The 24,774-nt window shown below is 53.4% G+C and overlaps 2 protein-coding genes across 9 annotated transcripts; both read left to right on the forward strand.

Annotated features, from left to right (window-relative positions):
- Positions 1-360: 360 nt before the first annotated feature.
- Positions 361-14,171, forward strand: LSR (lipolysis stimulated lipoprotein receptor). Of its 6 annotated transcripts, none has more exons than XM_084905137.1 (10): positions 361-763; positions 1,884-2,228; positions 7,520-7,639; positions 9,612-9,668; positions 10,195-10,341; positions 12,468-12,629; positions 12,774-12,833; positions 12,926-13,057; positions 13,338-13,951; positions 14,039-14,171. In XM_084905137.1, exons 1-10 carry the CDS (start codon positions 562-564, stop codon positions 14,072-14,074), a joined length of 1,875 nt encoding a protein of 624 aa, XP_084761263.1. In that variant the 5' UTR covers positions 361-561; the 3' UTR covers positions 14,075-14,171. The 6 variants fall into 6 exon arrangements, with proteins under 6 accessions (XP_084761263.1, XP_084761264.1, XP_084761265.1 ...); XM_084905138.1 differs by having other exon boundaries at positions 12,777-12,833; XM_084905139.1 differs by lacking the exon at positions 9,612-9,668 and having other exon boundaries at positions 362-763.
- A 399-nt stretch (positions 14,172-14,570) lies between these two features.
- USF2 (upstream transcription factor 2, c-fos interacting) lies at positions 14,571-24,754 on the forward strand. 3 transcript variants are annotated; one of them, XM_084905165.1, is made up of 10 exons: positions 14,572-15,333; positions 15,594-15,640; positions 15,744-15,862; positions 15,970-16,089; positions 16,588-16,738; positions 16,859-16,946; positions 17,241-17,299; positions 23,667-23,761; positions 23,870-23,998; positions 24,090-24,754. In XM_084905165.1, the coding sequence occupies exons 1-10, from the start codon at positions 15,272-15,274 to the stop codon at positions 24,177-24,179; spliced, it is 960 nt and encodes a 319-aa protein (XP_084761291.1). In that variant the 5' UTR covers positions 14,572-15,271; the 3' UTR covers positions 24,180-24,754. The 3 variants fall into 3 exon arrangements, with proteins under 3 accessions (XP_084761292.1, XP_084761291.1, XP_084761290.1); XM_084905164.1 differs by having other exon boundaries at positions 14,577-15,333; positions 15,970-16,170; XM_084905166.1 differs by lacking the exon at positions 15,970-16,089 and having other exon boundaries at positions 14,571-15,333.
- The last annotated feature ends 20 nt before the right edge of the window (positions 24,755-24,774 follow it).

Below are 24,774 nucleotides of genomic sequence, written 5' to 3' on the forward strand. Positions count from 1 at the left end.
AAAAAATTAAGTGAAAGACACGAGAGCAACTCGTCCACCGGGACTCCCTGGTCCCGCCTCGCAGGGTGTATCCAGGCGGGTCCACCGCCACCAGGGCAGAGGGGAGAGAGGGAACAGGTGCGCACAGGGATCCTGCCCCCTCAACAGGTGAGTCACCCCAGCTCAGCCTCAGTTCCCGTGAGTCACACTCCGCGCGAGCAGAAGCGGGGCGGACGCGATGCCGGGTCCACAGGCGCGCTCCCGGCGGGCGGGGACTTTGTTCCGACCCCAAGGGCCGGCGCGCACCTGGGCCAGCCCACTTCCGGGCAGGGAGGCGGAGGGGCCCCTTTCACCACCCACCCCCTCGCCCAACCCTCTCGGCTCCCTCTGTGTACCTGGGCCGGTCCATTCCCAGAGCGCACGGGGGTGGAGTGACTAGGAGAAACACAGCGAGTGAAGCAAGTTTCTCCCCGAAAGCTGGAAGTGTTCTTCATCCACGCCGTCTCCGCTCGTGAAGTCCCCAGAACTGGGCAGGGTGGGCTTGGAATAGGGACAAAGAACGGAACCGGGAGGGGGAGGAGAATGTCCCCCTCCCCGCCTTGGTGCGCGCCGCGCCCCCTACCCTCCGGGTACCCGGCAGGGGACGCGCGGACCGGACGTGCCCAGACGGCCGCGATGGCGCCAAGGGCTCGTGGCCGGCGCTGGCCGCTGGGCTCCTGCCCGGGCGCTCCGGGCCGGGGCGCGGTCGTCTTTGTGTGGCTCTTTCTTGGCACTTTGTGCGCAGGTACGGAGCGCGGGGCCCTGGGCCGCGGACGGGCGGGAGCGCCTTGTAGAGACGGGATGAATGAAGTTCTACACCTCCCGGGAGGCAGGGGAGCGGGGGGAGGGGAATCGGGGAGACCGGGACCTTCCGATCCCCAGGGTCCCCGAGATCCCTGTGCCCCGGTGTGGGGGAATCACCCCGCTCGCGCTGGAAGCGGTCCCACGCCCTTGTCGGAGGTAGCAGGAAGTGAAACTCTGGGACCGAACACCCTGGAGCGGCCAGGAGAATGGAACTCTAAGGGCAGGGGTGAAGGGACCACCCGACCTGCGGGGAAGGCCGGGGAGGGGGCTTGACGCACGCGGACATTTCTAAGTCCCAGAGCAGCGGGGAGCGGGCGCTCGAGATGAAGACACAGTGTCCAGGCCTCTGGTGGGTGTGCGATTGGGGACTCCCCACCCATGACCCTCAGGCTCGACCCTTATCCATGCGCTAGGGTCCGATAGGATGGACTTCTAGAAGGACTTGGTTTGAAACTATCTTCTGCTGGCAAGTTTTGGCTGGATCGAATGTTTGGGTGGGGGCGTTGGGGGAATCTTATCTTTCTGCAAGCACTCTTGGCATGTTTATTCGAAATGGGTTTGGGTAGGGTGAGATGGGAGGCTGATGGAGACATGGTTGGGCTTTCGCTACTCCGTGACAAAGCATCTCAGTCAGACAACTCCAAAATTAACCCTCCAGCCCACAAAAGTTGCGGTAATTTGGAACAATGGCTCTGAGGTGGGGCCTCCAGCACTTTAGCAGTTGCCTGAATGGGCCACAGAGAGGAGCCCTTTCTGCGAGAGAATGGGCAAGGGGAGAGGGGCCAGTGTGGTTCAGAGGACACACTCTGGGAAGAGAGGTGGGCGGGATGTTCCAAGAAATCTGGCCATCTGACTTTGCACCTGTCACTTCAGCCCCATGGTGTATAAAATGGGTATGGTTATCAGAGCTGCCTCACAGTCCTGAGGATTAAGCAGCAGTATGTTCCAGGCTCTATAGAACAATACCCTTGTAAGTGTCAAGTTGGTGACAAAGGTTGTTGCTTATTTCTGCTGAAGCAACTGTTCCTAGTGGTCCCTACTGACTCTCCTCTTGCCCTCAGCTCCTGCCAGTGCCATCCAGGTGACTGTGTCAGACCCCTACCACGTGGTGATCCTCTTCCAGCCCGTGACCCTGCCCTGCACCTACCAGTTGACCACGAACCCCACAGCACCCATCGTGATCTGGAAGTACAAGTCTTTCTGCCGGGACCGCATCGCCGATGCCTTTTCTCCAGCCAGTGTTGACAACCAGCTCAATGCCCAGCTGGCAGCTGGTAACCCGGGCTACAACCCCTATGTGGAGTGTCAGGACAGTGTGCGCACTGTCAGGGTTGTAGCCACTAAGCAGGGCAATGCTGTGACCCTGGGAGAATACTACCAGGGCCGGAGGATCACCATAACAGGAAGTATGTTGGGTGGGGCAAGGGAGAAGCCGGGGGATGGCTTGGGGATGGCTTGCGTAGGCTCAATCCCCACTTGGAAGCTCGTTAGCACCGGTGTCTGAAATGACTGACAAAGGGAGGATCCGTCCATCCATTCCTTTATTTTAACAGCAAATATTTAATGAGCACCTAACAGACACCAGGTGTTGTTTGGTGCCTTGGAAATGCAGCAGTAAAGAAAATTATCAAATTCTTTCCCTTGTGGAACTTGCAATCCAGTGAGGGAGACTAAGATAAATACAGCAGATACTATCCAGTGCTTGGAAATAAAGAAGAGTGGGTAATGGAGAGAGAGGCAGGGTTCTATAAGACTTATTTTACCAGTAATAGTAAGTAAAATTTCTGTACGTAACAACTTATAAAGGATCTCTTATGTGCCAGGTTTATGGGGATTAACTCACTTAGATCCCACAATTGTGTGAGTAGATTCTGCTAATGTCATTTTACAGAGGCCCAGAGAGGCAAAGTGACTTGTACAGCTGGTAACAGAGCTGCAATTCTAAGTCAGCCTCTTTGGGTCTAGTCTGTAAGCTGGTAACTCTTTTGCTTGACCAGGGAGGGGTGATAGATTTTAACAGAGAAAGTCTATGACTTGCCAGGGCATTACATATTCTCCCACGGAGTCCTTACGTCCACATTTTCCACTCGAAAACAGGCACAGAGAGGTTAAGTAGCTCATCTAAGCACACAGAGCTGGAGCTGGGGTTTAACTCAGGCAGCCCTGGGAACCCTTTTCCATAACCTCAATTCTGCTAATGATGGGAAGTGCCTGTGGGGCTAAGTGAGGGCTGGCGGGGAAGTTCATTCATTTATCATTCGAATAGTATTGATATTTACCGAGCATTTGCTAAGTGCTGGGCACTAGGGATGGAGTGGTGATCAGGACATCGGATATCCCTGCCTAAGGAGGTGACAGGCTAGTGGGGTGAGGTACATAGTAAACATCAGCTGAAGAGTAAGAATATTAGGGAGTACTAAGTGCTACAATAAAACATACCTGGGTGTGTGGTGCTATCTGGAGTGCATGCCTTAAGAACTCTACAAATGTGATTTGAGGAGGGATTGGGTCTGGGTCCTAAAGAATCTAGAAGGCAGCCCTAGCAGATTTGGCTCAGTGGATAGAGCATCGGCCTGCGAACTAAAAGGTCCAGTTTGATTCTGATCAAGGGCACGTGCCCAGGTTGTGGGCTCAATCCCTAGTGGGGGGTGTGCAGGAGGCAGCTGATCAATTATTCTCTCTCATTGATGTTTCTATCTCTCCCTCTTCCTTCCTCTCTGAAATCAATAAAAATATTTTTTTATAAAGAATCTAGAAGGCAGAGAGGAAGGTGATGGGAAGCAGTGGGTGAGGGTGAAGGCTCACCCATTTAATGGATTTATTCTTACTGTCTTTATTTATTTTTTTATTTTTATTTTTTTATTGATTTTTTACAGAGAGGAAGGGAGAGAGATAGAGATCTAGAAACATCGATGAGAGAGAAACACCGACCAGCTGCCTCTTGCACACCCGCTACCGGGGATGTGCCCGCAACCAACATACATGCCCTTGACCGGAATCGAACCTGGGACCTTTCAGTCCGCAGACCAACGCTCTACCACTGAGCCAAACTGGTTTCGGCCTCTTACTATCTTTAAACAAGATTAAAGTTTTAGCCTTGGGCATGGGGGCAGAGGAGTGAAGGGAGTGTCCCTTTGCAGACCTCAAAAGACCAGGGCCTGTGCACACACCTGCCCTCTGTAGACCATGGACTAAAGGCAAGGTTCCAGGGACTGAGCCTGTCAGTCCTGTTTCTAGGAGAGACCAGACCTACTTGCCCTGAATTTCCATGGGCCGTTCAGCCCAAAGCATCCTGCTGTTCTTGAGGACAAAGGGCTTCTTGGGGGTTTACCTGTCCCGTTCCTTTCCCCCTTCCGCCAGGACCAGATGGGACAGCCCACATACTGAGAGTGCCCTTAGAGGCTGGCTGGAATGATGCCTCTGCTGAGTCCAAAACTCCACAGTGGCCCTCAGGCTCCCGTTGGGGCAGATTCTTCATGCTCTGGAGACCTCACAGGCCTGGGTCTTTCAAGTGGCCTTGATCCAGCCCACCTCTGATGTAGGCTGTGAGCAGCCATTGTATCTACGTCCTCTCAGGAAACCCAGTAGCCATAGGAGCTTCCTCCATTTCAGCCTTGAAAGTAGAGAAAAGTGGACTTTCCTGTGGTGTCCCAAGGGTCATCAGCATCAGGTTTTAAGTGAAAGTGGTTCTGGGCAAACTGCAATATTAGTTCACCCTCAGAGTCTCAGCTCAGTGGGGCTCCATTGCCTTCCATTTTGCCCTTCTGTGAGTGATGTGGGTGCCTGAAAAGGAGCTCTGTTTCTACCTCAGGCTGCTTGGGGCCCATGTGCCACCCTCCCCACTCAGTAGCATGACCAGAGAGCCCATGGGGCCCCCGAGATTGTAAGGGCCCTCTCTGCTGAGTGCTGTGTGGAACCAGAGGCTCAGAGGTGTGGAGGAGGCTCAGCTTCTGTTCCCAACTGGATACCAGTATGTCCTCCCTGTACCTAAAACACGGGAGCAATGCCCGGCCCCGGGTGTCAGGACCAGGCAATACAGGCCGGGAACAGGGCGCGCCTGGCAGGAAGGACGTGGGCCCAGGCCTTAGAATTGATCAAAAGAAGCTGTAAATCTGTATTTTTCGTGGGTTTTAGAAACATTGTGCGAGCCAAACAAAACACCAAGGCCCGGGTCTGGGCCACAGGAGCCAGATTTCATCTCCTGCCCATAATCTCTTCCTGTCCCCCTGCGGTGCTGGGCAGGGGCTGTCCTGGAGCTCTGGTTTGGAGAGGTGTAGTCAGTCTGGTTTAAAAGATAGGCTGGGGAAACGATGGTGTTCTGGAGAGTTTGGATAATGTAGGTAAGAGTTTTATGAGGATCCAGTGAAAGAATATGCAAAGGAACTCGGCACATACCAGAAACTCAGTAATTGGTGGCTAGATACATGACCATGGAGGGGTGCTGTGCCCCCACTCCTTCATGTCTGCTCCGAAGGTCACCTACTTAAATTTGCACAACCCCTCCTCCACACTGGCACTCTCTGTTTTCCCTGATGGATTTTCTCTGTATTGCTTACCACCATCTGACATGCCATATATTAACTTTTTTTACTTGTCTCTCCCAGTTAAGGTCTGCTCTAAGGGCAGGGCTTTATATATGTGGTCCATAGCAGTGGTTCTCAAACTGTTAGTTTTAGGGCCTCTGTACTTTATTGTTGTTGTTAATCCTCATCTGAGGATATTTTTTCTTTGATTTTTAGAGAGAGTGGATGGGGGTGGGGAGAGAGAGAAACATTGATGCGAGATAGACACATTGGTTGCCTCTTGCTTGAGCCCTGATTGGGGGTTGGGGACGGGGATTGAACCTGCAACCCAGGTATGTGCCCTTGACCAGAATTGAATGTGGGACCCTTCAGTCCGAGGGCTGACACCCTATCCACTGAGCCAAACTGGTTAGGGCTAGGGCCTCTACACTCTTAATTACTGAGATCCTCAAAGAATTTTGTTTTTATAGCTGCAAACAGAGAAGTTTAAAAAAATATTTAAGCTGACAGTGATAAACTCTTCATAAGTTAATATGGATAACATACTTTAATGAAATTGCATTGTTGCTTATAATTTTGCTCATCTCCTTGAGGTCTGGCTGAGTAGAAATTGTGATAGCATGTGTCATCTAGCCTCTGAATCCTCCACAGTACATTCAGAGATTAAGTGAAAAAGGCAGATAACATCATAGTATTATTATGCAAGTAACTTTGACCTCTGGGATCCTCTGGTAAGGTCTTGGGGAACCACAGGACCCACGGATCACACTTTGAGAATGGTTGCTGTCGAGTATACCACATGCCTCTGATACTGTCTGAAACATAGGATGCTTTCAGTAATTATGTGAAATGTTGAATGTATTGAGGGCCTAGACTAAAACCAGGTGCCTAGACTGCTGGAACAGACTACAAAAGCTAAGGGATGTCAACGGTAGGAGGGAAGGGGTAGATTGCCCTGTCCCCGTGTCAGGCCCTCGGGACTCAGCAGGGACTGAGGGCAGGTTCTGCTTGTGTGGAGCTCACATTCTCCTGGGTGGGATCCGCAGTGCTCGGCCTCTAACTGGCTGATACAGTGGGTAGGGGAGCTGTGCCAGTAGAATGGAACCAGTCCTGCCAGGGTTTGAGAACACAGTGCCAGGCAGAGGTACTAGCACAGGTGCAAGCAGAGGCAGGTGTGGGCCAGCATGCCGGGCCCAGTGAGGAGGCCAGAGTCCAGAGCAGTAAGTGAAGGAGATTGGTGGGGGTGAGGCTGGTGTGTCCGGGAGCCAGATCATGCCAAGGGCCTGTGGGCCAGGGTAAGGCTTTGGAGTGGTGGAGGTAGACATTGAAAGGAGGGTCTATGGATGTGAGCTCTTCTTTCCAAAGGAGAAGGCTCCGGTTCTTTTCATTTCTTTGGCAAGTGGCTGATGCCCTGGTGAGTGCCAGGTGCTGCAGACGGGCACACACAGTTACTGCCCTCGGCCGTCATGGAGAAGGGCAGCGGTACATGGGCAGTATGGTAGGCAAGTCATCGGAGGCCCGAGTGCCAGAGCTTTTGGGAAGAAGCTGGCGGTGGCGTGTTCCTGTTGTCAGCTGGGTCCCACCCTGCCCCACACTGGTGCATACCTGAAGGGATTTAACTAATTAGGGCCTGAGGCGAAGAGAGGAAACTGGAAATGCTGACGGACTTTAATTATTGGTGTAATTAACAGGCTCCTTGCCCTGAGCAGCTTCATACCTGAGCGTCCCCAAGCCTGGGCCGACCTGGATTGTGGGGGCTGACGGTAGATGGATTAGGGAACTTGGACTGTCCAGGCCTTTCTCCCTCACACACACACACCCCCCATTTCTTCTCAGGCCGACACGTATTCTGATTCCTAGAATCTGAGCTACTCACCTCCGCTTCCTTACCAGGCCCCCTGGTAGTTCACGTTGGGGGCAGTAACTTTTGCTGTGAGAGGTAGAGAAAATGGCTGTTCAGTCTGAATTGCTGGCTCTGGAGTCAAGGCCACTGATAAGCTGGACAACTTTGGGCGGGTCAGGTCATCTCACCTATGACATGGGAAAGGTAACACTGCGCACCTCACAGATCTCTTGGAATACCCACGTCAGTGTTTAATACAAAGCCTAGGAGGAAGCACCTGCAGCCCCATTCCCTGATGGCTCTGTGGCTTCACACTCTCCTCCCGGTACAGATGCTGACCTGACCTTTGACCAGACGGCTTGGGGGGATAGTGGTGTGTATTACTGCTCTGTGGTCTCAGCCCAGGACCTCCAGGGGAACAACGAGGCCTACGCAGAGCTCATCGTCCTGGGTGAGTGGGCGGGCCCTGGGGGCCTGGAGGGGGCGGGGTGGGGAGAGGGGCCTCTCCTCCCACTTGTGCATGTCTCCCTCTGTCCTCCAGCTCATTCTCTGGGCTCTGTCGCCTGCTTTGCTCTCCCCACATGGCACCATCAGTCACTTGGGCTTACCTGTGCCTTGCACCCTAGGCAGAGACTCCCTCACATAACATTTCAGATGAGCCACAGCCAAACTAAGCGGAAAGAATGGGGGGCCAGATCTCTTCTTGGCCCATTTTTTAAAAATACAGAAATGGTCAGAGTTGGTTGGCAGTTAATGAGGAGGGTTGATGGTTTGTGTAATTGAGAGGGAGCTAGACCCACCTGTCACATCTCCAGGGCCACATCTGACCCCACAGACCCTTGCCAAAGCACAGGAACCTTGCGCTCTGCCTGCTGGGATGGCATTTTGTTGCTTAGACAGTGAGTGCTTCCCTCAGGCCAGGCCCGTCCAGATGCCCAGGTGCAGGGTGGGATAGCCACCAGGAGCCTGTTTGGCCATGAGGCCCCTCTACCATGTATGGAAGGGATGTTGCCATTAGCCAGATGCTCTATTCTCAGCCAACACATATAGTCTCGAGTGACGTGCTATATGTGAAATGCTGCTGTGCTGCACACTGCATCATGTGCATGATACAAGGAAACATGTGTGAATGAGCACACATGATGAGGGAGCAGGGTGCTGAGACCATGTGACAGTTCACATGTGGGTGACAGAATGCATGCACCAGTGACCCAGAGAACCCCTGCTTGTCCTTGGTAAAATGTACGGTCTGCATTAGCAGTTCTCAAAATGCAGTCTCAGGACCTACTTACTCTCTGAAAAATTACTGAGGCTCTCAAAAGAGTTTTTGTTTGTATTTCTGTGAGTTATATCTATAGTTGGTTAACATCATAGAGATTGAAAACTGGAAAATTTTTAAAGCAAGATACACAAGGACATAGTCCATTACCATCAAAGTGATGATGTGTCATCACGTGTCACACAGCCTCTGGACAGCTCCACATGGTTGTCATGACAGAGCGAAAAAGGCAAATGATGGCTTCGTGCTGTGAAAATTATTTAGTTTGGCTTTGGGGACAGGTCCACACTTTGAGAACTGCTGGTTTGGATGGGGGAAAGCCCCTCAGTGGGGCACGTGGCACAGAGTGTATGAGCTCTGGATGGGGGTTGGTTGGTGGAGAGCTGGGTATATAGATGCCCCTGCGATATACTTGTGGGCACACATCACTGATGGCACCTGAGGGAAGGCACTAGCTGGGCCGTAAGACTTGCAGATGGGACAGAATGCATGGACCAAGATGGGACCCTCGTGGACTAAAGAACCAAGGCCACACTAACTTTTAGGGCTATAGGCACTTTTGCCTTCATGGGCCTTTTCCTCTACATTAAAAAAACACACAAAAAAACCCAAAAACACACACACACACACACACATATACATAGGATTACCTTGCTATAAAACTATTTGTTATTATATATTTGGTATTATATATTTTCTTCCAATTTAAAAATAAAAATATTATCAAGGGCCCTAGGACACTGCCTATTATGCTGGATGGACCAGGACTGTCCTTATCACATGGGATGCAACTCTTTGGGGCAGTAGGACCCATGTATGTGGAAAAGACGAAGTGCTCAAATTCACTTCACACCCGCAGAGCCCATGGGAAATGTGGGGGACCCCTTTTGGGCAACAGAATCCCTTGAGGCATGAGAGAGGGTAAATTATGTGATGGAAGCCTTCTGGAAAATAGCGCCCTGTTTTTATGTGGGTGGGGGGTCGGGTGAGGGCAGGAACCAAGTGCAATGACCCTCCTAGGCCACCAACCTATCTGATGCTTCCAGGCACACCTTCACCTGATAAGCCTGGAGCTGGGCTTCTGGAGAGGGGCAGCCTGGGCTGGCTCTTGCCAGCATAATATGTCTCTCTTTTGTCCCTCCAGGCAGGACCTCGGGGGTGGCTGAGCTCTTACCTGGTTTTCAGGCGGGGCCCATGGAAGGTATGGGGGTGGAGGCCTTTACACACCACTTACTGCTTCTAAGAATTCTCCCCACCCTAAATGCCGCTCGCTGTGGACCCCACTAACCTTGCCTGGCTCCAACTCATGGCATCTAGTGACTGGCTCTGGGCTTTGGGGTGGGCAGGGATGGCTGAGGGTGGGCCTGGGGTGTAGGCAGGAGGCTCCTGTGACTGGTGCCTTTGGTGCTCTTCTGGCTTTGAGATCTGGGCAGCTGGCTCTCTGTCCCTGAGGCTACAGCCTGTCTTGCTGTGGCTAGGTCACCTCTCCTTTTCTGCCTTGCCCTGCTGAGTCCAGGGAGAGTTCCTTTGGGATTAGCCTGAGTTGTAGACGAGTTGGGCAGCCCTCTGTTGCTGCACCCCAGATTCTGGCATGGAGACTCCAGCAAGAGCTACAGCTTCCCTGACAAGCTTTGCAGATAGCTTCGCCCACCCCTCTCTGCATTGCCCTGCTGTGTCCCTGTTCCCACCCAGGCTCCTGGCTCAGGGCCTCTCCCATCTCTCTGCAGACTGGCTGTTCGTGGTTGTTGTCTGCCTAGCTGTCTTCCTTGTCTTCCTCCTCCTGGGCATCTGCTGGTGTCAGTGCTGCCCGCACACCTGCTGCTGTTACGTCAGGTGCCCCTGCTGCCCAGACAAGTGCTGCTGCCCAGAGGCTTGTGAGTGCCCCTTGAGTGACCACCCCTATTCAGCAACTTGCCTGGGTCCAAGGGGAGGAGGTGCTACTGGTCTGGAGGTTATGAGGTGAGCAATTTGGGAGAAAGTGGGTCAAGGAAGACCAGCAGGTTTAGATTTTTATTTACATACTTCAACTTTTCATGTATTTTGATTCTTCATTTGAGGTTTTCTTTTGAAAGTATAACCTATATGCATGGTAAGAAAAACTCAAATAGTACAAAACAGTCACTAGAGAGTAAATCTCCCTTTAAAAACAAAATCTTAAGTGAAAAAGGTAAGAAACCAAACAAGGTTTAATGCATCACATAATTTAAGCAAATTAAAAAACTTCATCCACACAACCATTTGGGTACTATTTTTAAAGACATGTCTAGCACATGAGTGGCACCTGGAGAGTTGGGAATGGAAGTGGGGAAGGAAGCAAACAAAATAGGCACATGTACTCCAGACAGATGTATGTTTGTGTACTTACATTTAAAACTTATACACGATTCCAGTATAATGCAGTCCAAGCTGCGTTAAAAGTTGAATCGAGCGATTTTTTAAGGTGGAGATTTGAGGCCTGGCTTGCCTCCTTACCTGCTTGGAATCCCAGTAAATTCCCCTCGTTTAGTCTCTTCTGTAAAGTGGGGCTGTGGCAGAGCCCTCTGTATAGGGTGAATGTGGGAAACTGGTGTGTCCAGCATTTAGTGCAGGATTTGGCCTACAGAAAGTGTCCCACACCCTCTAGCCATTGGACATTGCTGCTGTCAGCATCGGCGGTGACCGAGGGCCAGAGAGCAAATCAGAGCCCTGCCACTCACACCTCAGGGCAGTTTCTCCTGCCTCATTGAGGGGTGTCGTGAGCATTAAGGGAAGACGGAGCGTCCCTAGCACAGGGCTGTGACTCACTCCATGCCAAGTAATTCTATGGTCACTGGGCTCAGTCGTGGGCAAACTGGTTCCTCAAAATATCACTCCCTGGAAAAAATTGCTATTTGGGGACTTAAGCTATCACTTTTCTTGTCATTTTTAGTTGAGAGCTTCTGGCTTACCTGGTGGATGTTAGTCCATTTCACAGGTGGAAAGGGACTCCCAAGAACTCTAACCAAATTTGCAATTATATCACAAATTAGGTCAAGGCTGGGGCCAGGACTGCAAATTCTCTCCATTCTGAATCCCTGTTATCCCAAATGGAGGCCCCATTAATTCCCTACCAGAGGCTGCATTATTCCACAGCCATAGTGACAGCCACAGCCCTCCTGGGCCATCTGAAAGCAGCAAATCCCACAGCAAATTATAAACAGCCAATCACCTGAGCTAATGGGGGGCTTTTAGGGGAACTACTGAGCCTTTTGTTTCCCAACTGAATCAGTGAAGGGATCTTTCTGAGCCTATCTCCATGCCCTACTCCCTACCCCCAACCCCATTTTCTTGTTGAGAGGCCCAAGGAAGAAACAACTCGCCTAGGCACAGTGACTGCTGCAAGAACAGCCACCAGAACCCAGCCTCTTGCCTGGGAGGAAGGCAGCAGGGAGGATTTGCCCTTGAGCTGTCAAGCCTAGAACCAGGAGGAGTGAAGGTGGAGTTAGTGGGTACAGCCCAGAAATTGAAAACACGAGATAATCCCCATGACATCGAGGTCTGGAAGATTCCATGGGAAGGATCCAGCAGGCCTAAGAGGGGAGCAGGCATGGAATTCCTCTACCCCTAGATGATTTGTTTTCTAAAGCTGGGACTCAGCTGCCAACTGGAATGCTTTGTCCTGTGGGTCTAGCTCATGGGTTTATCTTCTCCCCTTGCTCTGAGAATGCAGGCCCCAGGTGGCCACATCTTCTGCTAAGGTGGCTAGAGAGTTGGGATTTTATGTAAAACCTCGACAAATGTTGGTAAACCATCCCTGCTAAAGAAAACATGTCCTGCCAGACTGGGGCTGCAGGCTGCATGTATACCCCTGTCCTCAAAGCTCAGTGAGGAATCACACAGGAGGTGTGGACTCGATGATGGACCTACAGAAACCAAGTCCCCAAGGAGGCTCCACAACTAGGGATGGGGAGAAGGTCCTGTTACCATAGGGAAGGGCAGTGTGGCTCCTGGCCACCAGCTCATGCTCTGTGTGTCTTACCAGTGTATGCTGCTGGCAAAGCAGCCACCTCAGGTGTCCCGAGCATCTACGCCCCTAGCACCTATGCTTACCTTTCTCCTGCCAAGACCCCACCCCCAGCAGCCATGATTCCTATGGGCACTGTCTACAATGGATACGCTGGAGACTTCGACAAGAACAGCTCAGGTGAGGTCTGGGGGAGCCAGGGGCAACTAGGGCAGGGATTGGCTGGGCCCTTGGGCACTGAGTGTGGGACTGGGGGCAGGGAAGGGGGCTGGGAATGCAGGACTTTGCTCCAGGGAGCAGCCATTGACAGCCAGTCTCCCCCAGTAGGTGGCTGTAGCTCCCAGGTACCCCTGCTTCGTGATGCAGACAGCAGTGTGTCCTCGGGTAAGAACCAAGTGTTACTAAGCTGAACATGCCTGTAAGGGAGGGGGATTGGGTCAGCACGCAAACTGATCATCTCCATCTCCTGTCTCTAGAAGTCCGTAGTGGCTACAGAATTCAGGCCAGCCAGCAGGATGACTCTATGCGAGTCCTGTACTACATGGAGAAAGAACTGGCCAACTTTGACCCTTCTCGACCTGGCCCCCCCAGCAGCCGTGTAGAGAGGGGTGAGGAACCTTGGAGTTTGAGGGGTTGCACAGGTGGGGGTGGGACATGTCTCCCTAATTATCTGGCCCAAGGATGCTTGCTTGCAAATCCTGGACATAGTACCTCCTTCCCTATCATTGCCAGTGAGTATTGTATGGGACACTGCATATCATCCCTTAACATGAGAGAAGTCTAGGGCCCTGTAGAGAGTATGAGCCAGTGGTAACACTGGTGGACCCTAGAGCTCCTGGCATCAAGTCCTGACCTCCCAGCAGTCAGTGACATGTCCCTTCCCTACAGCCATGAGTGAAGTCACCTCCCTTCATGAAGACGACTGGAGATCACGGCCTTCCCGCGGCCCTGCCCTCCCACCAATCCAGGATGAGGAATGGGGTCGCCACTCCCCTCGGAGTCCAAGGAGATGGGAGCAAGAGCCCCTTACAGAACGGCCCAAGAGTGGGTGGGGGGCCGGGCGTCCCCGGGCTCGCTCTGTGGATGCTCTGGATGACCTCTCGCGGCCAGGCTCTGCTGAATCAGGGAGGAGGTCTCCCCCAAATAGTGGGAAGAGAGGCCGAGCTTATGCACACCCCCGAAGTCGCAGCCGTGACGACCTCTACGACCAAGAAGACCCAAGGGGCTTTCCACACTCCCAGGAACCCCACTTCGATGACTTCAGGTCTAGAGACCGCCCTAGTGCTGACCCGAGGAACCGCTCCTACCGCTCTCGGGATGCTCGGAACGAGAGGTCCAAGGACCCCCAATACGACGGCCGGCTTCTGGAAGAGGCCTTGAGGAGGAAGGGGCCAGCGGAGAGGAGACCTTACAGGGAGGACGAGGACGACTACTACCCTCCAGCGCCTCCCCCTTACTCCGAGACCGACTCCCAGGCCTCTCGGGAGCGGAGGCTCAAGAAGGTGAGGAACAGCCTTCCCTGGCTTGCACACCCACCCTGCCCCCTCTCCAGTCACATGCTCACACCCTTTCCTTTTTCTCCTTTGCAGAACTTGGCCCTGAGTCGGGAAAGTTTAGTCGTCTGATCTCATGTTTTGTATGGAGTTTTGTACTTTTTTTTTTTTTTTTTAATTTGAGGAACTTGATATTCTTCTAAGTCTAATAAAATATACGATCACAAGGCTTAATGTTGAGGGAAGCGCTTGTTTTGTTGCGTGAGGTGGGGCCCTGGAGAGCTGCCCTAGGTGTCGGCACAGGGTCCCAAGCCCTTCTCTCCGGGCTCTGGTGCCCGGCGCCTGGGGCGGGACTCGCTCGGCCGGCCGCCTCCCGCAGGGGGAGGACGTTCTCCGCTGGCTCCGCCCGGCCTGCGTGCGCGCCCCAGCCCCGTCCGGACGTGCGCATGCGCCTCGGGCCTCCGCCTCCGCGCACTTTCGCCAAAACAGGGGCGCGCATGCGCGCTCCACTCCCGTTCCACTCCATTCACACGCGCCCTCCCCCCCCCCCCGCCCCTCACCCCCTTCGACTTTACGGTCTCCAAACCCGCGGCCCGCTTCGTCCCCCGGCGTTCCATCCAGGCCCACGTTCCACCCGCGGCCCGCCGGCGAGTGCCTGGCAACCCGGGGGCGGTGGCGACCCAGCGCCCCGCCGAGACCCGGCCGGCGCGCGCCCGCCGCCATCGGAGACAAACAGCGTGCGCGTTCCCCGGGGGCTGCCCTCCCCGCGCGTCGGCCCGGGATCGCGCTGCCGCCGCCGCGCGCGCGCAGCTCAAGTAAAGGAGGAAAAAAAAGGAGGAAAAAATAGAAAGCGGCGGCCGCTACCGCAGCGATCCGCCGCGGGACTGGGCTAGGCCGGGCGGCTGACGCTCGAGCCGGCGATTCAGAGGAGGCGGCGGCCGTCCAGGTCGGGCCGGATTTAAAAAAAAAAAGTTGCGGCGGCGGCTCCGGGAAGGAGGCCGAGGGCCGCGTGCAGCGGGCGGGGGGCGGCCGCTGCGTCCCGGAGCCCAGAGCCGCCGCGAGCCGGCAGGAGGGCGGGCGGAGGCGGCGCGGCGGCAGCTGCAGGAAAAGCGCGGCGGCGGCGGCATCTCCTCCTCACATGACCCCACTGTTTGTCCCCGTGATCTGCGCGAGCGGCTCCCGTGTCTCCTCCGTCCCCTCCTGCCGCGCGGCGTGAGCGCCGGGCTCGGGGCCCCCCCGGCCGCCCGCCCGCCCCCTCCCCTCCCTCCCTCCCCCCACCCCCCCCTCCCCTCCCCCGGGCCCCGCGCCCCCCCCCGCCCCCACCCCCCCATGGACATGCTGGACCCGGGTCTGGATCCCGCTGCCTCGGCTACTGCTGCTGCCGCCGCCAGGTAAGGCTGCCGGCCGGCCTGCCCCCGCGCGCCCCGCTCCGGCCCTGCGGCCTGGCGGGCGGGCCGCCATGATCCCGAGCGACCGCCGGGCCCAGCTCAAAATGGAGGCCGCGAGGGAGGGGGGCCGTGCTAGGGCCCCAGCCCCGGGTCCTAGCGGTGCCCCCGCCCCCGAAAGGGCCGGGCGGGACGGGGGCCCTGCACCTGAGCGGAGGGGCGGGGGCGCGGGCGGCCCTGACCCCCTTTGCCCGCCCTCCCCGCAGCCACGACAAAGGACCCGAGGCCGAGGAGGGCGTCGAGCTGCAGGAGGGTGAGTGCTCGCGGCGCCGGGCCGCGGCCTGCGCCCGGGGCGGCACGGGGGTGCCCAGGCCCTCCGACCGCTGACCGGCGCCCCTACCCTCCTTTGGCCGTAGGCGGGGACGGCCCCGGGGCGGAGGAGCAGACGGCCGTGGCTATCGCCAGCGTCCAGCAGGCGGCGTTCAGCGACCACAACATCCAGTACCAGTTCCGCACAGAAAATAATGGAGGACAGGTGAGGGGGCCGGAGCCCGGCCCGCGGAGGGTCGGGTTGGGAGGAGCTCGGACCTGGGCCCTGCCTGGGCCCTATCGCTGGTCTCGCTGCTCTACCGCCCCCTGCAGGTGACATACCGCGTAGTCCAGGTGACTGATGGTCAGCTGGATGGCCAGGGCGACACAGCGGGCGCCGTCAGCGTCGTGTCTACGGCTGCCTTTGCTGGGGGGCAGCAGGCTGTGACCCAGGTGGGTGTGGATGGGGCGGCCCAGCGCCCCGGCCCTGCTGCTGCCTCTGTGCCCCCAGGTCCTGCAGCACCCTTCCCACTGGTAGGTCCTCAGCAATGCCTGGGGGGGATGGAGAGGGGACATTGACCGTTTTGGGGGAGTCCCAATGGGTGGAGCATGTGCAACCCAGATGCTGCCTTCAGGCTGTCCGGCTGTGTGAGTTAAATTCCTGTTCTGCACAGTGAAATCTTGGGCAAGGTCTTAGGAACATCGTTTTTTCTTTTTTTAGACTTGGGATCATGGTAATAGGAAAGTCTCTTTTCTCAGGGGAAAAAATCAGTTGGTTCACCAAATGATGGCTGAGTGTCTGCAAGTTCCAGGGCCATCTGAGACATAGGCAGCGTAGTAGATACAAAGGGTCCCACCTTCCATAGAGGATGCAGTATCCATCAAACAGGGCAAAGGGGATGGTTTGGGGAACAAGGTGGCTAAGGGTGGCCTCTGTGTCCTATTCCCCAGGCTGTAATCCAAAATCCCTTCAGCAATGGCGGCAGCCCAGCAGCTGAGGCTGTCAGTGGGGAGGCACGATTTGCCTATTTCCCAGCGTCCAGTGTGGGAGATACCACGGCTGTGTCGGTACAGACCACAGACCAGAGCTTGCAGGCCGGAGGTAAAGGGAGGAAGGGGCCGAGGTGGAAGGCAGGGGAGGCAACAGGCCTAGCAGGGAGGGATTCCCCAGCCATTTCTGACTCTGCCCCCAGTTTTAGCACTAACCTGGCTTTCCCTACAGGCCAGTTCTATGTCATGATGACGCCCCAGGACGTGCTTCAGACAGGAACGCAAAGGACGATTGCACCTCGGACCCATCCCTACTCCCCGTATGTGCAGGAGACCTGGGCCCAGGAGCAGGGGACACTGGGAGGGCCTGGTGTGGGGCTGAAGGAAGGAAAGGTTTTGTGGAGTAGGAGTCAGGCAGTTGAGCACCCAATAGGCACTTGGTATATTTTTTGGTCTGTTTTCGTTTCTTTAGTATAAAGAAAGTATCATTTCCTCTTTCTTTCTACATATGAATATGTATGTCTGGCAAAGGTCATTTTCAAGTCTGACTTTGTAATAAATGCTTGGACCAATGGAGCCTGAGATAACATGTGCCCATTTTATCCCTCTTCTAGGAAAATTGATGGAACCAGAACACCCCGGGATGAGAGACGGAGAGCTCAGCACAATGAAGGTAAATTCAATGTGGAGCCCCTGTACCAGCCGCAGGCCTTGACCTCACAGGCACTGCCAGGCAGGCCTTGTGTTTGGTTACAGATCACTGGGCGTGCTCCACATAGAGAGAGGTGTTGCTGAATGCTGGAAAAGTAGAAACAGGTGGAGGAGGTTCATTGATAGGATGAATGGACTACAATGTGTTTTGTCATTCTGGCTAGTTTTGAATTAAGGACCAGCATCAGAAATGGCAGGTTTCACTTGGCTGCAGTGGTTCAGTGGTTGAGTGTGGACCTATTAATCAGGAGGTCACAGTTCGATTCCCAATTAGGACACATGCCCGGGTTGCTGGCTTGGTCCCCAGTAGTGGGCATGTAGGAGGAGGCCAATCAATGATTTTCTCTCATCAGTGATGTTTCTCTCTCTCTTCCTTCCTCTCTGAAATCAATAAGAATATATTAAATAATTAAAATGGCAGGTTTCACATTCACATGTGGGATTTCCTGCTCCCTTCGACCTTCGTTTCCATTGGCAACTGTTGTGTGTGAGTCCGTCATTTCCCTGCCTGCCTGGCTTCCAGAAGTAACTCTGGTCTGATAGGGGCACATCTGAGGATGAAACTGCAGGATCCTGTGCCTCTGGCTAGCCAAGGCTGGAGCATCCTGCCCTTACAAACACCAAATCCAACCTGCGTTCCCAATCGTCCTTTGTGTTTCTGTCCTCTGCGTTCCCAAGTTGGCCTTTTTTTGCTGTTTCCTACTTTCCACCCAACCCCTGCCTTCAATCCGTAGTCTATGATTGGTGTATCAGTATTCAAGTCCAGGGGAATTCTTACACTCAAACAACTGTCCTTTAGCAAACATTTCCTGGAGATAGATTCTGGGCCAGGCTGTAGAGTATCAGAGAAGCTTAGGAGTTCAGGCCAGGGAGGTAGTTTTTAGGAGGGCCTGCCAGACAGGGAGCACAGGGAGGGGGTCGCAGAGAGGAGTCAAATTGCTTGGGAGGGTACTGGCTTGGTTGTTGGAGAGGTTCCATGTGGAGTGCTTGAGAGGGGAGCCAGGAGAGTCAAGGAAGGCCCTGAAAGTCGGGGTGAGACCCCACAGTCCTAAAGGTCTTACATTGGGGATGGGTTCTGCAGCTGTGATGTAAGCTCTCACTAAATTGAGGTGTTCATTCAGCACATGCATACAACGTGCCAGCCCGTTCTAGGTTTTCAGATAGTGGGTAATTGAACAGATGAGGTCTTGGCTCTCGCAGTGTTTATTCTGGTAGGAAAAACAGAAATTGCACAAAGCTACAATATGACGTCAGACAGCAGGAAGGAAGATAAAGTTAGGTAATGGTGGCAGTGTAAGCCTCCAAGGTGACATTTGAGCAGAGGCTTGAACAAACCTTAAGGAATGGCCAGTCAAGTACTGGGGGAGGGTCCCAGGCATAGAGATGAGCAAGTGCAGACACCTTGGCCTGAGCCAGAACAGACTTGGCAGGTATAAAGAAGAGCAGAATTCAGGAAAGGAAAGAGGGAGTTGGCAGAGTTGCAGGAAGATTGTTCAGGCCAGATCCTTGTAAGAGGCCCTCCCAGTGTTCCTTATCTTAGATATTTATTGTAGTTTGAGGGGCAACTAACTGAGAGGTTTATGTATGGAGGCCATATAGTAAGGGACACCAGAGGCTAGAAAAATAGGAGGTGCCTGTAGATGTCTGGCCTGAGACAGGCTGAAGAATCAGGATTTCATGAATCAGGGTTTCATGATGGGGTCAGGTTGGTTTGAAAAGGGAAGGAGTGAGTGAGTCTGAGCTTGGTTTTTGAGTGTGGCAAGTTTGAGGGGCCTCCTGTAGGCTACCCAGCAGTTCTGTATCTACTGCTTATGTCACATGACCTCAGACTGGTTCTTAATCTCTGCACCTGCTTAGTTTTCTCGGTAAGATGTTAACCCATCTCCTGCAGAGGCTCAGTGAGGATGCCCAAGCTGAGGTGTGAGTGCCCCGGCAATGTGGTGTGCCCCCAGTAAGACTGTAACAAACCACTCTTGGGATACCATCTAGCTATCCTCTACCTCACTGACATTCTTTGCCTGTCACAGGGTTAATCCACTGACAAAAAGTCTGGAATCTTTCTCCTACAAAAAAGTCTTTTTCATAACCTTGCTTTTACCCTCCAGCTGTAACCTGCCCTCTCCTAACCTGCAGTTTTTGGGCCACCTTTTACCCATCCTGTGCCCTTGGCATCTGACTCTTCTCTACCAAAATGGCTCCATTTAAGGCCACCCTTGAGAGCCTCATTGCCAAACCCATGGCTTCCTTCCCTGTCTGTGCTGTACACATCTGACCCCGCCTCTTTCCTGCCTTTTGGTAATGATCCTTTCTGCTCTACCTACTCTGATTCTCCTACACTCTTTGCCTCTTTTTCACAGCCTGCTCCTTATACAATCAAGGTCTCCAGGGCTGTCCTCACAGGTTCTGAATGGGTAGGACAGAGGGTCTGTATTTGGACAAGTTCCCCAAGTGATTCTTCACGTTGCTCAAGGCTGGGAAACTGCTTCGGCTTGTGGTGCTTCTTAAGGTTGATCCCATCTCAGGTCAGTCTCGGGAGTGAAATGTCAGGCTCGGGAGTTGTCAGTATCCCAAAACCCCATCCCTAGTTGTAGGTGTTCAGTATTTCTCGGGTTTCTGCTGGCTCTCTCCTATGTGACTCCAGAAAGGCGAAACGTGCCCCTCCTCTGTGTGTCTCCGGGCCTCCTTAAACTCCAGACTCATTTTGAGCTGCTTGCTCTAAGTGCCATTCTGGATGTCCTTGAGACGCCTCAGACTCAGTGTGTCCAAACAGAACCTGCTGTCTCCTCCCTAAAGGCTCCCATGTACCATTTCTTTCCCCCCTGCAGCAAAGGGCACCCCGTCACAGTGTCCAGGCCAGAACTGAAAGCCGGGCCACCTTCCACTCTGCTGTCTTCGCTCATCCCCCAAACCTGAGATTCTGTGCTGAAGTGGACTTGATCAGCTTCCCTTTCTCCTTTTCACATCTGTCCCTTGGTACAGTGGGACCCGTCTCTAGCCGCCTCATGAACCGGGGCGTGTGTCTTGCCTGAAGGGCGGCCTTTGCAGCAGCCATTGCTGCCAGGTCAGAGTTAGCGTCAACTGTTGCTGGAACCTCTTCAGTAGCCAGAAATCCAGATCTTTATGTGAAATCTGATTTCTTAAGATAGACCTGCTTTTTTTTATTTCTTTAGTTTCCACGCTTAATGCTACTAATTCATTCCTTCTACTTACTGAGGGTTTAATTTGCTAGGGTTTTTTTCTTCTACTTTTAAAGATCATTTTAAACTTTTTTCCTAATACAAACCTTCCTAGTTACAAATTTTATTCTACCACTTGCTTCTACCACTTCTTAGCTATATCCCATTTGGATATGTTGTGTTTTCATTCTTTCAGTTGAAAATATTTTCTGGTTTTTCTTGTGATTTCTTCTTTAACTCATGGTTTATTTAGAAGTGTGTTGCTTAATTTCCCGATGTGTCGGTTTTCTAGATGTTTTTTGCTATTTATTTTTAATTTAGTTTTATTATACTCTGTAACTTTAGTTCTTTGAAATTTATTAAGATTAGTTATGTGGCCCTGAAGATGGTCTATCTTGGTGACAGTTTCTGTGTGGATTTGCTGTTGTTGCGGAGTGTTCCCTCAGTGTCAGCTAGGTCAAGCTGGGTGACAGTGTTCAGGTTTTCTATCTTGATTTTTTTGTCTACTTGTTCTATTGATTACTGAGAAGGGAGTGTTGATGTCTCCGAGTATATTTGTGAGTTTGTTGACTTCTCCCTTTTGTCCTGGCAGATTTTACTTGTAAATTGTGTTTTAAGTCTTGTGTGGATATAACTGAAGCACTTCTGTGGAATACATGTGGCCTTGGTCTTACCTAGTATTCCTCCATTTTAGATGTACCAAAATGGCCTTCCCAAGCCACAGGTCTGACCACATCACCACCTGCTTAATGAAAGGCCCCAGACTCAAGGGCCTGGACTCCTAGTAAGAGATAAGGTCCAGACTCCTTAGCAGGCATTCACGGTCTTCGCAAACCTATTTTTACAACCTTTTCCTGTCCCCTGTTCCATGCGCCCAAGTACCATGTCACCATTTCTGGGATCTTGACACCTGTCTGCCTGATGCCTTCTCCCCTCAGAAACTAGCCCAAATAGTTTCTCTCTAAGACTTTGAGGCTACATCCTACTGCACTCTCACGCAGAAACCATTGCTCTACCTTGGAGTTTCCCAAGCACTTGGCACAGTCTCCAGTCATCACACATATCCTTGAGTGTTTGTACCCTATCACCTGTTCACATGCACTTCACAGCGGTGCTAGCAGGACAGAGACTGAGTTTACTGTGGATTCCAGCCTCTCAGAGTGCCACTGCAGGCAGTACTTTTTTAAAAATTTTAATCCTCCCCTGAGGACATGCTTAGAGAGAGAGGGAGAGAGAGAAAAAAAAACAAAACATCAATTCAGCTGCCTTCCTCACACCTGACCGGGCATCAAACTGCAACCCAGTTATGTGCCCTGACTGGGAATCAAATCAGCAATCTTTGGTGCACAAGACAATGCTCAACTAACAGCCACTCCTGCTGGGTGGCAATACGTTTTTAAGAAGTAAATGCAAACTAGAGATGTGCCACACCCACTGTCTGCCCCCTGGTGGCTTGAAATGAGGAGTACATGGGAGTTACTGCCATAGCGAGTGCCCAGGCTGGGGAGTGGAACTGCATGAGGGCAGGGAAAGAAACCAAGCAGCCACTGCTATGAGCTCCTCAGCTGAAACCTCGGGGATGCAGCAGGCACACAGCTGAGGGATGTGGGCGCCTGGGCTGCACTCTTGGCTCTGCTGCAGATTTTGGCCACTGAGTTCCAGAGACTATAAGACAGACAAGGCTGTCCTCGAAGGGAAGGTTCTCACACCACAGCCATGGGTCCCAGGGCCAGAGTCAGATGAAGCTTTGTACTGGGCACATTCTTGTTATGACATTAGGGAGGTTTCTGAGGAAAGAGGAGAGCGAGGGAGGAGAAGAGTCCTCCACAGAGGAGGGTGTTGTCACTCAGGCAAAAGGGGAAGAGCACTGAGAGGTAGGAAGGACTGGTCAGCAGTGAGTGGATAAAACCAAGTGCCAGGAGAAGATTTGTGTGTTAGTGGCCAAGTGTGTTCTTTGAGGGAATACCAGGGTCAGGGGCAGTGCCGGCCTCAGAGGAGGTACTGGCCAACCCCTCCTTTCTCACCCTTCCTCTGGCCCCCTCCACAATCTCCCATCAGCACTACCCAACCCTGAGCAAACATCTTCTCACCCTCCTTTCCAAATCCTATTTATTAGCCCAGTTCCCTCTCTACAGACCGCCCGCGTTTGTCCGCGGGGACAGAGTTGGGGGGTGGCTGGGCTTCCCTGCCCCCACATGCCTAGGGCTTGGGAGGTGAAGAAGGGCTAAGACAGGTTTGCTTCTGTGGGCCCCAAACCAGGAGTGTCGGGCTCCAACGAGGTAGACCCCCGGCCGCTGTCCTTACGTCAGGATGTGCAGGCCAGGTGAGAAGCCAGAGTGGAGACATGCCCTGTCCACAGGGGGCAGCTCCTGCCCAACTCAGCTGGCAGGGTGAGAGTGGCATTTTATAAAACAAAACCATAAATCTGGGCATTTTTCAAGTGAAACCTTCCATTAATTGCCATCCCTTGTCTTCATATGGGATTCATGTTGTTCCTGGGTTGCCCATGCCCTGATAGGCCAGGCCCCTGGGAGCCACAAGTGCCAGTCTGGAGATGTGGGACATGCGGTCGGGGCCCTGGAGAAGGGTTTTAAACGGATGAGATGTGCCAGACTGTGACGCACAGATGAAGAAAAAGACTCATGAGACGCAGCACTCTGCAGACACCTTAGGACTGGACAATCAAATGCAGGGGCTGTGGGCACCAGCGGGGGCTCTTGGTTCCCATGTAAAGGGACTCTGGCCTATTCTTGCCTCTCAAGAGTACATGCCCACTGTAGCCACAACTCCTTTTTTCCCCAAAGATGTTAACTATTATGTGCAATTTCCTCATTTTAAAATGTTGACTCAATTTAAAAGTAGGCAAGCAAAATGAACCCACTGTCCCCCATGGTTCTGCTTTAAAAGGTATATATGGTACTTGAGAGCGAGACTTACTTTGTTTCCCTTGAGAAGCAATGTGAAGCAGGCGGGGAAGCTGGCAGTCTGCCTTCAGATCTTGACTCTAGATTTGCTAGCAGTGTGACCCTGCCCAGTGCCCGCGTCCACCCTCAGCATCCCGGGGTCTGCCGGCACCTGCCTTGGGAGGCAGATCACCTAGGCGCACAGAAAGTGCTGTAAACCTAGCTGTTGATACTGCTATTGTGCTTACAGTGGAGCGGAGGCGGAGGGACAAGATCAACAACTGGATTGTCCAACTTTCAAAAATCATTCCAGATTGTAACACAGACAACAGCAAGACAGGAGCGGTGAGTGCCCCTGGCGCCACCCAGAAAGTCTGCCTGGACCACTGGGGTGAGCCAGTAGGCAGAGGCCAGTGAGCAGTGCTCACTCTGATGCTCTTGCCCGCCCCCCAGAGTAAAGGAGGGATCCTGTCAAAGGCCTGCGACTACATCCGGGAGCTGCGCCAGACCAACCAGCGCATGCAGGAGACCTTCAAGGAGGCCGAACGGCTGCAGATGGACAATGAGCTCCTGAGGCAACAGGTGAGCGCCAGGGCTGGGAGCTGGGTGGAGGACCCAGGACCCACGGTGCAGGGGACCACCCTGGCCCCTTGTGCCCTCTCCTGTCTGCCAGATTGAGGAGCTGAAGAACGAGAATGCCCTGCTTCGCGCCCAGCTGCAGCAGCACAACCTGGAGATGGTGGGCGAGAGCAACCGGCAGTGACGCCCTTCCCGTCGCACGGCAGGCCCTTCTCCGGGCCTCTGCTGCCCCTTCCCCAGCCCTTAGCACAGAGAGGGACAGATGCCCCTCCCCCAGCTGCGTTTTTTTATAGTAGATTTTTAACAAAAAAAAAAAAAAATGGGGAGAAGTAATGCATTTCTTTGGATAAACACCCACTGCTCTCCTGGATGTGGAAATGATCTCCCTCCCCCATCTGTCTGCCCCTCTCCTGGCCCCCACTAAGCCCCAGCACTTCTAGTGGTCTTGCCTGGAGGCAAAAGGGAGGACAGAGGCCCTGCCATATCCCGCTGCCTGTTTTGGCCTCTAGAGGTACTGACATGGTGCTTACGGGCAGGAGGGGAGCTTTTGGGGGCCATCCCTGGGACCTGGACCTAAGAAGGGAGGCCATGTCCCACCCCACCTCTTGTTTCTGGATTCCTGCTCCCCTTTGGGTGTGTGTGTGTGTGTGTGTGTGTGTGTGTGTTTTCATTTTCTTTATGGAAAAATGGACAAAAAATAGAGAGAGAGAGAGAGGTATTTAACTGCAATAAACTGGCCCCATGTGGCCCCGCCTTGTCTGTCTGCGTATTTGTCTTTC

This window comes from Pipistrellus hanaki (assembly GCF_964339955.1).
Source record: "Pipistrellus hanaki genome assembly, chromosome: 15".
NCBI lineage: Eukaryota > Metazoa > Chordata > Mammalia > Chiroptera > Vespertilionidae > Pipistrellus > Pipistrellus hanaki.